General features: G+C 41.0%; 1 protein-coding gene across 1 annotated transcript in view; it reads right to left on the minus strand.

The window, feature by feature from the left end:
• LOC133131086 (protein unc-13 homolog C-like) overlaps window positions 1-16,528 on the minus strand; it is a 126,400-nt gene that overhangs the window by 18,458 nt on the left and 91,414 nt on the right. Inside the window, exons 22-27 of the mRNA XM_061246214.1 lie at window positions 14,256-14,333; window positions 13,208-13,285; window positions 6,517-6,605; window positions 5,085-5,228; window positions 3,165-3,292; window positions 1,372-1,424 (exon numbers count right to left, since the gene is read on the minus strand). Coding sequence (XP_061102198.1) covers window positions 1,372-1,424; window positions 3,165-3,292; window positions 5,085-5,228; window positions 6,517-6,605; window positions 13,208-13,285; window positions 14,256-14,333 — 570 coding nt within the window. The remainder of the gene's footprint in view (window positions 1-1,371; window positions 1,425-3,164; window positions 3,293-5,084; window positions 5,229-6,516; window positions 6,606-13,207; window positions 13,286-14,255; window positions 14,334-16,528) is intronic.

Below are 16,528 nucleotides of genomic sequence, written 5' to 3' on the forward strand. Positions count from 1 at the left end.
GGCCTAAACACGGTCATACAAGAATCTAAGTGCCACAGGAAACGGCGGCAGATTGCTGAGATTGTGCTGCCCCCCCGGTCGCTAATAGAAGTGTGTCTGCTTAATACCTGCTAGGCTGAGAAGTGCCGTCAGCTCCCTTTGGCACAGTGCTGCTCAGCAAGGGACTATGTCACAGGTGGCAAGAGGCCGGCCCACAATGCATTGCGGCAGCAACAACACTGCATAGTAGCAGCTGACACAAAGATGGAAGCAAAAGGAGGAAATGCACCAATTTCATTTCACACCTAAAGCAGGGCAATGCAGTTGAGCCCAGCCCTGCTTTCAATCCTCATAAAACACAAATTACAGGACAGCAATATGAAGAGTAATGTGCATCCCAAAAAGCTTCAAAGCATTTTCATTTTGGATTGATATTTGAATTTTCTACATGGTAAAAACCTTATTAATGTTGCTATATTACTGTCACACTCATTCACTTGGTTTTATTTTTTGACTGGCTGTGCAATAGAAACCAGACAGCAATGTCAATATCCAATCTGTGAAGAACGGCATATTTCTTCACTCGTGTCCGTTTCCTCAAACCGCCAGTCCTGAACCAAATCAGTCTGACAGATCTGCACTTGATTGTGTGAAGCTGTGGATTTTTTCGATGCAGGCTCCCATCAGCAGTAGACTGCTCTACACTGTGCACCTTGTACCTCTATACTGCTTTGTAGACACAAAACAACAATTTGCTTAGTTTACTTACTTTAATGTTCATTATGTAACATTCTGAATATAGCAGCCTGTTTCTAGTTTCAGATGGGCAGATCTTACCCAGGCATAACACAGCTTTGTGACACTAGGAATACATCAGAACTACAAACAGAAGTTACTAATGAGGAGAGTATATTTTCAGAGGAGTTTGTACCAGCAAACATAACTAGACAGCAATGTAAGCCCATGGAATCACAGGGGAATGGTACTGTCGGTGCAAGGATAGCTAGATTACGTTACAGTTATTTCGCTGATGTTTTATCTAAAGCAGCTTACACTTGATTAGACAAAGCAGGGTCCAATCAACCCTGGAGCAATGTGGGGTAAGGGCCTTGTTCAAGGGTCCAACCGCACCACTGACCTTATTGTGGCTACACTGGGGTTTGAACCACTAACCTTCCATGTAACTTAACAACGAGGCAATCAGCTGGCCACAAAATACAGGGAACCTACACCAGCACCTGCAGAAAATACAAACTCCACACAGAAACAGGCCTGGCGGAAGCCAGAACCTTCTTTCTCTGAGGCAACCGTGCTAAGCACTGGACCACCGTGCTTCACTGGTCATTGACAGGCCCTATGGCAAGACAGATGTCAGCGATGGATGAGTCATACCTTGAGTTTGGACAAGTGCCCCAAGTCCTTTGCAGCGCTGAAAATCATCTGAGCTCCTTGCTGTTTGAAGATAACAAAAGGCGCATTAATACGCATTTAAGACAACCCACTGTTACTGCTACTAACATCTGGCCACAAGTAGAAATACACTAGCACTACACTACCATATGGAAAACAAGGTAAATATTAAGTAAGGGCAAAAGTAAAGCCTTATTAAGCACAAATCAACATTCCATAAGTCTAGGTAAAGGTACAATAGGTAATTTCGGACTCCTAACGGTCAAGAGAGGAATTGCAGCAACAAACACCCTCAAACCACTGTTTTGGAAAGTTGACAGTGACAAACACGACAGAGCCTGCCGTCTTTTCGTAGTGTTCTAGTAAGAAAATGTGACTTTATGAAATGTTGACTTTAGTGTGCTGCTCAACACTATTTATATATTTTATAAAGTTTTCAAGTTTTCAAGCAAGCAACTTATTTGGCCATGGAACTAGCTGGCTATATAACTAAGATATGATAGTGTACCACAAACGATGCAACTTACAGTTTGAGACAAATAAAGATTTAGCTAAAAATGCATGACTCAACACGTAAAGAGATAAAAAGAATGTGTAGCTGCCCAAATTGCACTCCAGACAAGAGATCCCTGAAACTCTAATTGTTTATTATCCAAGCGAAGAATACGTATCTAGTTATAAAATGATACCAGTTTGTTATCGGTAGCAACAAGCAAATTAGCTATTAGTTAGCTTGCCAAATTAACAAATATCCACCTGAGACACAACGCATGTGCAACAATGCTTGCAACGCTCGCAATTATGCTCGTATTGCCTCAGGTGGATATTTGTAAATTTGTCGAGCTAACTACGGCTAATTTGCTTGTTGCTACCGATAGAAAACTGGTATTGTTTTAGAACTAGATATATAATCTTAGCTTGGATAATAAGCAATAGTATACAGAGTTTCAGTGATAGCTTGTCTGGAGTGCAATTTGGGCAGCTACACACGAACAATCAGAATAAGCTCCTACGCCACTGGCAATTAGAACCATTTTCCAACCAATGAGCTTGAATTATTGTACAGCTGTGCAATGTTTTGGTACAGTGATGGCCCATCAACTATATATTTTGAAACCAGAATTTAAGGACTATAAACACAGGCAGAGGATGAGTCAACAAGCTTTAACACAAAAACCTTACCTATTGTCCCTTTAATAACAAATTAATATCGAAAAACATTCATCAAGACATAAATGACCTAAACTGCAACTAGTTATGATGCCTTACATATAGTCAATTGTACATAAGTAAACAAGAGTCTTTGAACAGACCATGCGTAATGTTGTGCATGTTGGTACGCTAGAGTGAATGCATTTGTGTAATATGCATTGGCCTTTGGCAGTGAGGTATCAGAGAGGCAGGTGAGCTCTATGAATGTTTAATAGCCAGAACGGAGTGTAGCAGCTGCGTCTGTGTGTGACATGTGCGGGATAGAGATAACGTTGCCCTATTTCGCGAGATGAACAGGAACAGGTCTTGAAGGAATTCCCGTCACGGGGATCAGCGAGACGTTCTATCTCAGATGAATAATCGACTCTGGGTCCGTAAGAGCGAACCACACTGCCACCACCTCCACCCAAAACCTCCCTGTGCTAGATTCAGAGAAAAGGCTTTTATAGTAGGATGAACATTAATGAGTAGAAACCGTTTTATTGTTTTGGATGAAAGAATGTGTAGAACTTGTAAAATTCAAGAGAGCGGAGAGATGAGGCCTAACTACTACTGCAGGTGACTTACAGTCTGGTCTGTTAATGGAGGTAAGACAATCTGCCTCTCGATCGTGTTCAACACAATCTTCCACAGCTCCTTCAGAACCCTCTTTAGAACCGTTTTCTCACAGATCTTAGCAAATAGCATCAGGCTGTGGGGAAAAAACACACAGAGGTCAACATTATAACAACATTACTCTGGCATTACTTTACTTGTTTAAAACCCGCTGCACTGAGCAGAAAGCCTACAGCATATCATAGTATGAACACTGCCTAACAGTAAGGTAAGATTAAAGGTGCACCTTCAAAAATGGTAAACAATCATGAGTCCAGTATCCCCCTAATGTAGAATAAATGCCACAGCTTTACGTTTTAATCTTCCTGAATTATACGACCATCCGCTTAGGAGTCATAAAAAAAACTTACAACTAGAAAGGATTTAGTATTTGCATATGATTAAGAGGATTCTCTGTAATACCCCATTGGCCTCGATGTTACTTTGATGAAAGAACCAAGACAATTTCAACAAGCCAACATAAAAACAAATGTTCATGCATTATTTTTCACCGTATCCAAGAATTACACCATGCAATAATCCCAGAGATTGCATAGAATTCTACCCCTATACACAATTAAAAAAAACCTCAAGAGGAAAAATTCTACAGCATGTCTTTGTGTGTACAGAAACACATTGAGAAGCCTCTAAGACAGTGCTTCCCAAATCTCTCCTCAGGTACCCCCAGCCAGATCCAGGTATTGGACGTGTTCCGCATGAAGCACAAAGTGTTTCCCCTAGGATTTGTTTCCAGCAGCAGTGCATCGTTTTAAGCATACAAATAAGGTGCAACTCATGGGCACACACACACATACACACACAGCTTACTACAGCTGATTGATGTTATTGCCTATTGAAAGTTAGCTTAAAGGAAAAAAATAAATGAGTGCAATCATGTACAGTGCGCTTGAATACTATGCCAAAAGATGCATGTTCTGATAGTAGAGTCAGGGAAAAATTGTTTTGCAGGAAAATATTAAACTTAAAAAGAAAGGTTGCACACTCTTAATTCCAATGCAGTTATTTAATTACCAACGTTTCAGCAGCAAAGTTCAAAGGCCTTTTTAAGTTTTGCTTTCAAGATTCCAGGGCTTGCAACTCGCTAAACAAGGTCTGCATTTTCCATTTTCGGAGGAATTTTTATGGGAAAGATAAGCGAAGAAGAGCATGTATGGCTGGCTGCTACTCACCCTGCTGTCTACCAGCTACTGCAGGGATCATAAACTCTGGCCCTCAAATCCAAATCCAGCCCTGGTTTTCCTTTCTCCTTGGTAATTTGTGCTAATGATAGGCTAGACTGTCTCCAAGGGAGGGTGGTGGAACACCAGCAGTTCTTGGCCCTCAAGGACCATGAGTTGCTGATTACTGAGCTGCAGTATACTCCTTGTACAGCGAATGCAGACAGGCTCCAGTCCCCTGATCTACCAGACATGTTACCCTTTGTAATGCAACAAGGACAGTTCTGCCAATTATGGACAGTGCAGTAATGCTGAGAATTTGCTACAGCGTGTCACTACAGTAAACCAGTGCTTGAGTAACTTTCATACAGCTCTGGCATATATATGTAGAAGTTAAAAAATCTTAATGAACATTTTACATTACATGTAAATGGCAGACGCTTTTGTCCAAAGCAATGGATGCAGAACCATGGCCAGATAAGGTACAACTATTAAGCAGTATCAGTTATGCACAGCCATGAACAACAAGTTTAGTTCACACTGTAAGCACAAGCTACTTCAGTAAAGTTGTGACAAAGCATAAACGAGAAGTGAGCCATGATTACAAGATATGATAAAGAGCTACAACAATTCTGGTTGAGGTGAATACATAGAGGACAGTGGATGGACAGGAACAGGGCTGGTTAGTGCTGGTATAGAGAGTGGGCCTACTTCTTATCCAGCAGGTCCATGAGGGGTCGCAGCACGGTCTCTGCGTCCATGGCAGCGTTGCTCTTCTTGGCCGCTCCGTTTGCCTTCATCTGCACCAGCTCCTGGTTCATCTGCTTCACACAGTCCTCGATCACAGGCTTGAAACTAGCAGAGGAAAAAGAGAGAGAGCCATCGCAGCAAAGCGAGGTGCACTTTACCATGAAGTGAACGCCGGCTAATAACAGTTATTAACAACAGCTCATTAGCCGTCTAGGCCTATTGCCTCAATTACGCTCCATCACTCTAATTCCTAATATTTCACGTCAAGCGTTTTCGGCGGTTAACTAATAAAATTAAAGCACTATTATTAAATAATATTAACAATGGCCCCGGTCTTGCCAATTAGCAGCTTATAGTAGACAATGAGACCCGAGACAATGGGAAACTGAGAACTTCACTGTTTTGTCTGTGTGTCAGTGATAAAATACAGATAGCACAAAATCTATTGTTATACACTCCTGTGATTCACTGACATCCACCACCTCCATTTTCTCACCTGTAATGCCACCTCCATGACTCTGTGACACAGTCATTCTTCCGATTAGCCAGAGACTGTTCTACACTATACATCCAGTCAATGGCTACAGTAGAAATCCACTAAAACACAGCATATCAAGATTCCAGACACAATGCACACTCTTAAAAAGAAGGGTTCTGAAAGGGTTCTTTGGCTTGATTCCAAATAGTGACTTCTTTTTATGGAATCCTGCATCATAGGTGTAAGATGTGAGAGCTCCTAGATAAAGGCCCAATCTTGCCCATCAAATAACCCTTTAACTGCAGTACATAGGGTTCTTCTATGGAATAAGTAACAGTAACCCAAGGAATCCTAACTACCCCTTCTATTCTGCTGAAATGAAAACAGATACTTTGTCCTCTTGTCAGACCTCTGGTTACGTACACAGGACCAATACACACAACAATACATGATAAATCCATCCATCCATTATTTAACCTACTTATTCCTGGTCAGGGTCACAGGGGGGGGCTGGAGCCTTGCATGCATCCCTGCATGCATCCCCAGCATGCATTGTGCGAGAGATGGGGATGCACCCTGGACAGTTTGCCAGTCCATCGCAGGGCACACACACCATTCACTCACACACTCATACCTACGGGCAATTTAGTCTCCAATCAGCCTAACCTGCATGTCCTCAGACTATGAGAGGATATCAGGGTACCTGGAGGACACCAATGCAGACCCGGGGAGACACATGCAAACTCCACACAGAGGCCCCGTGGGCTGGAAACCCATGACCTTTTTGCTGTGAGGCAACAGTGCTGCCCACTGCACCCGCAGCATTGTGCTGCCAGCTCCACATTAAATGACATTATTAATTATTAATTGCCAGCTTGGGGTGGACGGCACGTAGCGGACTGGTTTAATAATTACCTGGAGGCCAGAACACCGCTCAGCTCATCGAGCACAGTGTTCAGCTTGTTCTGCAGCTCCTTGAGGAGGTCACTGGCCTCGGCATCCAGCTGTAGAGGGGAGGCACAGGGCGTTTAAACCACTCCGGGACAGACAGAGCCATGACCATGACAAGCACTGGCCAACTAGTCTAAAAGACTGCAGGTCACTGCACTACTGCACTTTTACTCAATACAAACTGATCATCTCAGTTAGTAGTTGATGGAATTTTCTTAGTGAGGTCACTCCTACTTAAATGCCATTGACAGCGATGCACAGCAGCTGATAATAATCATCATCATCATCTTCATTATCATAATAATTATATTATTATATATGTTGTCGAGCCAAACAATGAAATACGAAGGGTTCAGCACAAAAAAATGCTGGGAGACAATAAAGCAGGAACAAACTGCCTCAAGACATTATATATGCAAATAAAATGTTTGTTTTTTAAAAGGCTTCTTGGTTAGTAAACAGATCTCTAGTCTGTGCAAAGAAAGAAGTATATTTCAAGCTGGATAAAGGAAGTTGCAAGATACTGTGCAAGTTAAAAAGTAATTAGCACTGCAAAACCCTTTTGAGCCTGCAGAGGAAAGTGGCTCCATGCAGTCCGGAATTTGCCGGAAGAGCTCCGCTTACATCCCTTTCCACGTGACTTTCCTGCAAATTATTTACAGTGCTTCCTGGGGAATGGCATTCTTCACTGAAAACAAGAGCTAGCTGTAGAGATTTGTGTCTCAGTGTATGCAGTAAAAATGTGCCTCAATTATTTAAAAACTCATTTCAACATTATAAATATCACTACAGTTTCCCCATTCACTAGCATGGGTGGCTGTGAATACTGAATGCTCCACAAGGGGTTATTGTGGGGGTACTTAAAGGCATCAACCATTATTATTTGACAAAAACAACACTCTCCTTCACCACGCTGTCATTAGACTTTGACTGTAAACCACACCATGCACCCAATTGAACATGTGGGCATTATATTTTTTTCAAATGAACGATTAAAAACTGCCATTACTGCTTATGCCATCAGTATGCTAGGAATGCCACGCTATGTAACAGTGGAAGTACAGGAGCAGTAACCTGAGTTTATCCTGCCTGCCTACTGTTTTGACAAAATGTCACCAGCACCAGTTATATCACATGAAGACCCAGCCAGGACAGAGAGAACATTTAAAAAAAAAATAAAGACATTGAAATGCACTACGGCTTAGGCAAATTAATTAGTTAGTTAGGTTCAGGTTAAAAATGAAAATCCCACTTCGCACAATGTATTATGCATATTAAAAATGCAGGGCTAAACTCTAATAATAAAGTGCGATAAACTGCTAAAACAACAATGTCAAATAAATGACCAAAGATGCATTATTCCAAAAAAGGAACATAATTATGCAAAAACTGTGAGCATATACCTCGTATCAGGGTAATTGAAGGCATCATTTTCAAATAAGTGTTTTTATTTATTTGACTCATAAACCCTGTTTCTTCCATAGAGAATTTACAAAATGAGACTATGGTGAATCATCCATACACTAGGGACACAACTATATGAGGTCACAGTCATAAAGCTGCCAGCTTTCTAAAAAGTGTCATTTACATTCAAAATAACAGCAATATCAATACATTTTACTTCCAGCCAACGGATCTACAGTAATTCCCCTGCTGTTTCAATCTTCTGCTTGTACAGTAAAGTTCCAGAACATATAACACTCCACAAAAGTGTTTTCCACAAAACAGGAGTTTTACAGTACAGTCGTAAATTATTTTATAGGCCCATTAATATGGTATACACGTCAACATCAAGGTGTAGAGTTCAAAGGAGAAGTAAAGAAAACAGTTCAATAAAAGCATTCAAAAATAAAAATGTACTGTGCACTTGTGAAGGCAGCCCAGCGAATAAAACCGGGGAGCTTGGTCGGATTTTAACAAGTGCGGCCAAGCTTGTCTCACACCAAATGCAAAGCACAGTGGGATCTGAAATGCAACAATCAGCTGTGTGTCATTACACCGCTCATTAAGTGTCCAGTGGGCGGATATCAGCATCGATTCACGCGCCGCCTGTAGATGTGACTTCAGGACGTCCCGTTAAATAAGGCGAAGCCGGTTGTGCTTTTGGCGAAGAGAAATGTTGGCTTAATCACGATGAAACCTTCGAGGAGGGACCGTGAATAAGATGCCATTAAAGATGATAACAGATGAGTCCAATGTGTACAGCAAACAATTTCACACGCTATGCAAACTGTTTGCACAGCTTATGACTAATACGTAAACATGAGGTCTTACTCATGGATAGCATTAGGAACCATAAACACGCACACTATTTGCTTTCCAGAAAAAGATTTATCATTTTCAGACACTGCTATGCATGTGAAGCTCTGAATTAATGCTTTACTTGTTAGAGGACTCTGAAGACCACTAGCAGACCCTCGCCATTCAACATTCACAAATGTTTTACAGTGCTTCTCAACACATCACAATGATCTAGTGGTAAGGTTTTGAATTTCGAATACTCCATTTGCTGCTAAGTGCACGGCATCAATACAGTATGGACAAAAACGATTAGTTTTCACAGTTTGTCTATCTTCACTGTGGACACTTTCCATACCAGAGCATTATAAATAATGAAAGCTGGAGCATCAAAGCACATGCAGGGATCGCCTGGAGCTCGACAGGTAACAACACCACGGGGGCCCAATCCTGTGCTGTGGCAGGCCGTGTATGCAGGTTTTTCTTTCCAACCAATCACTCCCCCAGCTGATTTCACTAATACACAACTTCATCCAGAGAGGAGGGAACTCACAAGTGAACTCGCCTGGTGTTGTGATTGGTTGGAAAGAAAACCTGCATACACACGGCACAGCACAGGATTGGGCACCCCTGAACACAGACCAAAACCCGTAACAGCTCTTTTTACTTTCAGTCTTTGTTCCACATTTGGGGGTGGGAGGGTCCGGGTTCAGCAAACTCAATAGGTTTTGTGGAACAGGTCCCTGTCCTCAAACCCTGGGATGTTTCACACTATATAGACACATATGGCTACTGTGATCAGAACCATTTGCGATACCAAGTGGCAAAGCGACCTTTGGTACATGGTTCTGTGCTGTTAGCCAGAGGAGGTGTAGCCCTTTTCTCTGGCAGGGCGACGCCACTTCACCTCCAGGAAAAGCGATGGCCATTTATTAAGCCTACAAGCAGCAGTAATGTAACGGTCTGTTAGCCTCCCGCAGCGAGTGTGCTCATTAGCTTTCTCCTTTTAACAGGAGGTACCTCAGGGGAAGCAGGAGGCTAGATGAATGCTGCGAGACACACAAGCTTAGTTGGCAAATAACACTTTTTTTCAGGTGCAGGGAAGCCTGTTTTTCGGTCATGGACACGCCCCTCTGTTATGCAAGATACCGTTCAAACACAGCTGGCACGAATCTAACTGATGCCAGGCTGAGTCTCTCAAAACAAAAACACAATCCTGGTTCTGAACTGCTTAATAAGTCCTGAAAGCCCCATGCCTTTTTTTTCTGCATTAACTTGTATTTCTTGCTTTTGATCTCCATCAGTGCTTATTATGAGTAATTAACAAACAAATTAATTGGCACATAAACAATTTTGCCATAGATGACAAGATGACATAACAAACCAGCACGACTGCCATAACAAGAAAAAGACTGTTTCTACCTGTATATTTCGGAAGCGTGTCCATTTCAAAAATTGTCTTGTGTGAAAAAGAGCATGCATTTCTCAACAAGAGTGTGAAGCAGAATCAAAAAAAGATGCAACACTCAACAGGATTTTTGGAAGTAATCTAAAAAATGAAATCAACAACATCCTTGAGATGTCTTGAATTGTCTTTCATGAATGTTCCACACTGATTGGAGAACAAAATCTGAAAATGAAGAAAGTTGTTGTGAAAATGACGTGTAATTGTACTGTATGTGTCAAAATGTGATGAAAATAATCTTAACTGTAAATATTTTCAGACTTTAGAGAAGGGATTAAGGATCCCCCAGTCTAAAAGTTCTCATTAGTGGCTTCTCTGTCACAATAAAGCCATCACACCTCAAACATAACGGAAAATAGAATATAATAAAGAGAGATCTCACGACTGAAGAGCCTGTGGTCACGGTGTCGGAGTTTTATGGAGCCTGAGACAACACCCCATTACAGAAGACTCAGGCCTCTCTGGGCGGGGAAGATGGCCACAAATCATCCTCAATGCCCAAGAGACGCATCCGACCTGGAATCCAGCGGTGCTAGAGCGCCAGAGCTGAACAATAAACGTTATCTGACAAACCTCGCCGTATCCCTGCTGTTAATTTATTACAGAATTAAGGCCACATCACACAATATGGGAAACGACAATCTTTTTCATGAAAATAGCTGTTGGCAAAGAAGCGAGGCGAGAACGTTGTATGTTCTGTGATTTTTTTGAACAGCTCAAAATGTTCTGTGGTTTCACAGCTAGAGCAGGCTCTGCGGTTTTCACAAAGCTTTTCTGTTTAAAGAGCTCCAGTACAATATACAGTATTATTTCATATGTCCATAGCCAGGATTACAGCTCTCTGAAGGGAGGTGCACCAGCATGATTACACTGCATTTGAGTCACATATCTACAAATCGGCTAGAGTTAACATACAGCCTGCATTTCACCTGACTCCCACCTGTGTCCTTGCTCAAACAGGTCTCTACCTATTTAGTGGCCCCTTTAAACTAACGCTGAAATCTAAGTGTTTACTGCTTTTTGTAGCCACGGCCTAGCAAACAGGAGAAATGATCAGAAGCGTGAAGAGATTCTACTTTGCACCGATGCCAGGTTGGAATTAACAGAAGAAAAAAAAAAAAACAACTGACAGCTAAATTTGCTGTGGTTATGGAGTGAGGAGAAAACCCAGCTAAAAATACACATAGGAGTGAGAAAAGTGTGGATGTGTAAATGTGTCATGAAAGCTCTGTGAATGATTGGCTCTGTGCTGTCTGCATGCTGGATTACTTCCATTATCTGGCACCAGCGCATGCTCCCTGATGGGTGAGCCCCATCGGGGGGTGGGGGGGGGTGTGGTGTGGTGTGGTGGGGTGGGGTGGGGTGGGGCGTGCATTTTGTTTCAATCGCTTGGATGGTAGTACAGCGGTACAGCAGGTCCTGTGAACACACCTTACAGAAGGACACAGTGCCTTCCTCCTGAAGCACAGGGGAATGAGAAACAGAGCCACAAGAGACAGACCTGTTACAGACAACACACAGACACACACATACAGTACATACACACCACACACATACAAACACAACAGCTAACACACACAAAATACCAGAATCCCCCCCACATACACAGAAATGGACAACAAACTAGAGTAGCATGCATTACATTTTACTGGTTAGTTCACAGGAAAACATTGAGCTGATTTCAACGCATATTTTTTTACTTACTTTTACAATTAAAGGAACAGTTCCCTTTCTGTGTTTCTAAAATTATACTATTTCAGGAGTGCAGATCATCGGAGTCAAAGTATATTTTCCTCCTTTAGACCGCATGCAAAAAAATTCTAAAGTATATAAAAAAACCCAGAAAGTGAACTATCCCTTTAAATGCAAATGTTCTCTCTTATCTTCACAAATGCAGTTTGCAACAATTACCTAATTTAACTCACCAGACCGTTTGTGAACAACAATGAACAACTACATTTATTTAAGTCAGGGTCAAGGACAATGATGTTTGGATCCAGTCCATTATTACAATGCTTGACACATTGTTCCACGGGTTAGGATGAATGCTAAAAGGCACCTCAGTTGATTAATAAGAATACAAAACCCAAGGACTGCACTGTATTTGGCTGGATGCATTTTCAAATTTACAGATTGTTTGTCCTTTGGCTGTATTCCAAAGTGCATACTTGCATGGCTATCTTGGAGGCAGAGAATTATGGAATTATGGTTTACAGCTGATTTATAGAATTGATGTTCCAACACTCAAGTATGCTAAGGTACAGTAAATGTGCATTTACATTCCCTGGATGTGCTCATGTATACTTTGGAGGCCTGACAATTGTAGAACACACTCAAGAATACTGTATTCATACTGTAGGTAAAATACCTAAAGTACCAAAAATATCTAAACAATTGTCAAAATTAGGAAAGAGGAACAAATATTGGAACCCTGCAAGTCTTTTCTTTTCTAAACATAATGTATTTCTGTAAGGGAAATATTGATTGCTTCTTTGAAAATATATTTGTATTATGATGAATGTACTGAGTTTATATGAAAAGGCACAGCATGGTGATGAAGTGAAAGCCAGTTTGAAGTTGTTAACACTGTGCATACCTGGCAGGAGGTAATGTGCTTAAGAGTCCATACTCTATAGCAATAATATGAAGTTCAGAAGGATGTGCTAAGCAAGTATGTATTTTGCAACACTGCACCCTGACCAAACACTATTCTTCATTCTCAAAATGCAGTGACCGAATTCTACAAAATGTTTAAGAGAACCCAGTTACATAAATGTCATATACAGTACATTTTGAATAATAACGTAAACTAAAGGTCAACAGCAGCCACAGGAGCCGTTCATATGTTACATTAACAAAGTAAACACATGAAATCAAACAAGGACTGCAACAAGCTCATAGCTGAGAGCTTTAGTGCAGGTGAGGACAATGATGTGCTGAAGAGATACAGACCTGCTTTCCTCCCATGGACTGGAACATCTTTTCCAGCTGGATACGTAATTGCTGAATGTTGTTAAGCAGGATACAGGGCTGTCAGAGAAGCAGGGCAGGGAAGAGGTGATTGGATTAATGCACTTTCACAGCCTCACTACAGTATGAAATTTACACAAAACATTACCCTCTAAATAGTATATTAGATTGAGTTAAGATGCATTTATACATAGTATCGTATATTTCTAAATATATTCATTACTGCCCCGTTTCACTGATGCAGGGTATGAGTCACGACTTAAAGATATTTTATTTTATATACATCTTTTCTAATGTGTTACAGTATATATATATATATATAAAATGAATGATGTTATGACTATAAATCACTGAATTTATCTTCAGCGCATTTTTCACTGTACAAAACCCACAGACAGGAATGACCATCTCAGATAAAAAGGCCTTTCATATTCTAATCCGCTGCATATCAATCACGACTGTGCAGTACCGGCCCTGTGTCAGTTGGATGGTGAACTGATGATAATTTAGCAGCATTATACCTTTCTTTGCCTGCCTGTCAACTAGAAGCATTGACCGTGCATGACCTCACGCTGTGGACAAGATGGTCTGCTGACCCAGAGACATTTATCTAAAATCTGTTCAATCGCAATGCCCGCTCTTTTGAGGCATTACGTAAATAAATGCTGTTAAAAATATAAAAGAATAGAAAATCTGTTCCATTCTAACATAACATAACATCAATTTAAAAGCAGTTACATCAATTATATCAGATATTTCTGAAGGGACAAAAAGTTTACAAACTCTTTTAAAAAGACACACTCAGCACAAAATGCATGATGGACACCATACCACAGTACAATTGGTATAGAGATTATTATATAGATACAATTATATAGAGAGCTGCCAGTTCTGGTATACACTGCTGGTCCGTAGAGCAGTTACCACGGAAAGGAGCAACAGGGTGACCCAAAAAAGATCCGTGTTGGCGTATAGTGAAAAATTGTTCACTTATAACTACAAAGAGAAGACAAGACATACTCATGCTTACCACTATCTCCTTGTTCAAATGGGAGGAGTAATCCTTTGATATGATGGCAGCGTACTGTAGTAGCACTTTATTAATGGTCTGTGGAAGAAAAAGATGACCCGTTACTTCTTTAAACACTCACTTGGTGAAATTACAACAGCACCGGTGTATGTTTGGGATGACTGTCTTGCGGTAGGATGAAGCACCGATCAATGAGTTTCGACGCAATTAAACTTGAGCAGATACAATACTTTCAGAAGACATTCTGCTACATGTCCTGCTCAAGGGCCCAACACCAGTGTGGATGTTGGCTACACCAGGGCTTGAATCACCAACCATCCAGGTCTCAGTGCCATAGCCACTAGGCTACAGGCTGCCCAACTACCTTTCCACCTAAACAGTTCCCTCTTGCCTTCACTCTGATACAGCCTCATTTCTCCAGAATACCATTTTCCAGAACTCAGTACTTTGTTTAGTCACATCCATGCCTGCCTACGGAAGAGTTTCTGTTTCTAATCCGTGGAACAGGCGTTTGGGGGATTTTCATCATCATGGCGAGAGTCCCAGTCCCTTTGTGATTACTGAGCTCACCAATGCTCTTCCTTCTCAATGACACCCATCCACCATTTATCTTTTGCTAGCTTTCCCACTCTGCTTTTTTCTAGGTCTGGCAATGTTTTTTTTACACAAGCAACAATGTAGGCCTGGATTCAATCAACTTGTGTCCAGAGCTGTGACTTAAATATACACACAGGGCTACCTTTTTCCAATTTTGCCAAGTTTATTTTGGTGAATGTTGAAGGATGAACTTAGAATCCAGGCCATCGCCTTGGCCTTGAAAGCAAAACTCCTTGTTCCTTTATTGTTCAGCTCCTTGACTCATGTTTGGACCCAACAGTAGCAGAGCCCCCTCAATCATAAATAAATATCTGGATGAAATTAGATAACTTCATGACTGAATAGTCTAAATATTAGAGGTGCACCAATCCGAGTACCAAGTACTTCATTAAGTGGATCGGCCGATACCGAGTCCCAATCAGAGTAGGCTATTTATTATGTTAGTAGTCATTCGTGCTGACGTTCGGAAGCTGCTCTCATCTGGACAGGGATTGTTGTAGTGTTAGCATTGCCCGGCTAGCACTCAATGCTCCTGTTTCATTGGAGTGTATTAATCGTGCTCATTTGGTGACAAACCGCCTGATGTTTTACTAGGTTTGACGTGTTAAAGTTTCTTAAATTGAGTTTCAAACCCGCCCAATCTTAAGAAATGCAAACGAATTGGACTTGAATCACAAATATAGGCTTTATGCGCTTTAGTTCTTTCTCTGTCTGGAACATTTTTGTGATAACTATGCGGAAAAAATACAAAAAATACAAAAAAAAGTTTCTTAAATTGAGTTTCAAACCCGCCCAATCTTAAAAAATGCAAACGAATTGGACTTGAATCACAAATATAGGCTTTATGTGCATTAGTTATTTCTCTGTCTGGAACATTTTTGTGATAACTATTAAAAAAAAAATACAAAAAATACTTTCACACAAGCAATTTGTGAACTCACTCCAAACACCGGCAAGCATCAGCATATAAACACAGCCGCTAATTGACGGGCTTCAGGTACAATGACAATGGAGAAATAAGCAAAGGAGGGACTTCAAGCTCTGCACCAGCGCCGATGAGCATGCTAGTGAAGGGGAAGATTTAGTCAAATACAATCTAATATACCAAAAAATTGCCCAAATTGTAAGAAGCCGCCCAAAGCCATTTTGCCCAGAACAATGACATAAAATATTATGCGCATGTCATTAAAGTATCAGTCGTGGTATCTGAAACAGACAAATTCATTTTCCGGTGCCAAGCACAAGTACTCATTGGCTATATCTAGGTGCTGATACCGATGCTTCTCTCTCTACCTCTACTAAATATTGTATATTGTCGGTAACAGTTTATTTTTCAGCCCATTAATGACCTAATATTTACTGTGTACCAGGTACTTATTAGGTAACTTTTTGATTTCAGAGGTAAGTACTATGAACTAAGTACTACAGTTGTGTATTTACTCAGTATTTAAAGCCTTACTCAATTTTGAATTTAGCTGCAGCATAGGCGCTGGGATAGAAATGTGTTTTGATAGTCCAGGGTTTGAAATAAAGACAATTTAATACAGTAAATATGGTACTATTTTTTCAAACCCATTCTATATGAGTTAAAGGATGTGTTCACTGCAAGAGAGACCATGAAAACATACTTAGTGGTAAAGTGCAGGGAGCTGAGTTGAGCTGTATTTTGCGGGTCC

This window comes from Conger conger, chromosome 6 (assembly GCF_963514075.1).
Source record: "Conger conger chromosome 6, fConCon1.1, whole genome shotgun sequence".
Lineage (NCBI taxonomy): Eukaryota > Metazoa > Chordata > Actinopteri > Anguilliformes > Congridae > Conger > Conger conger.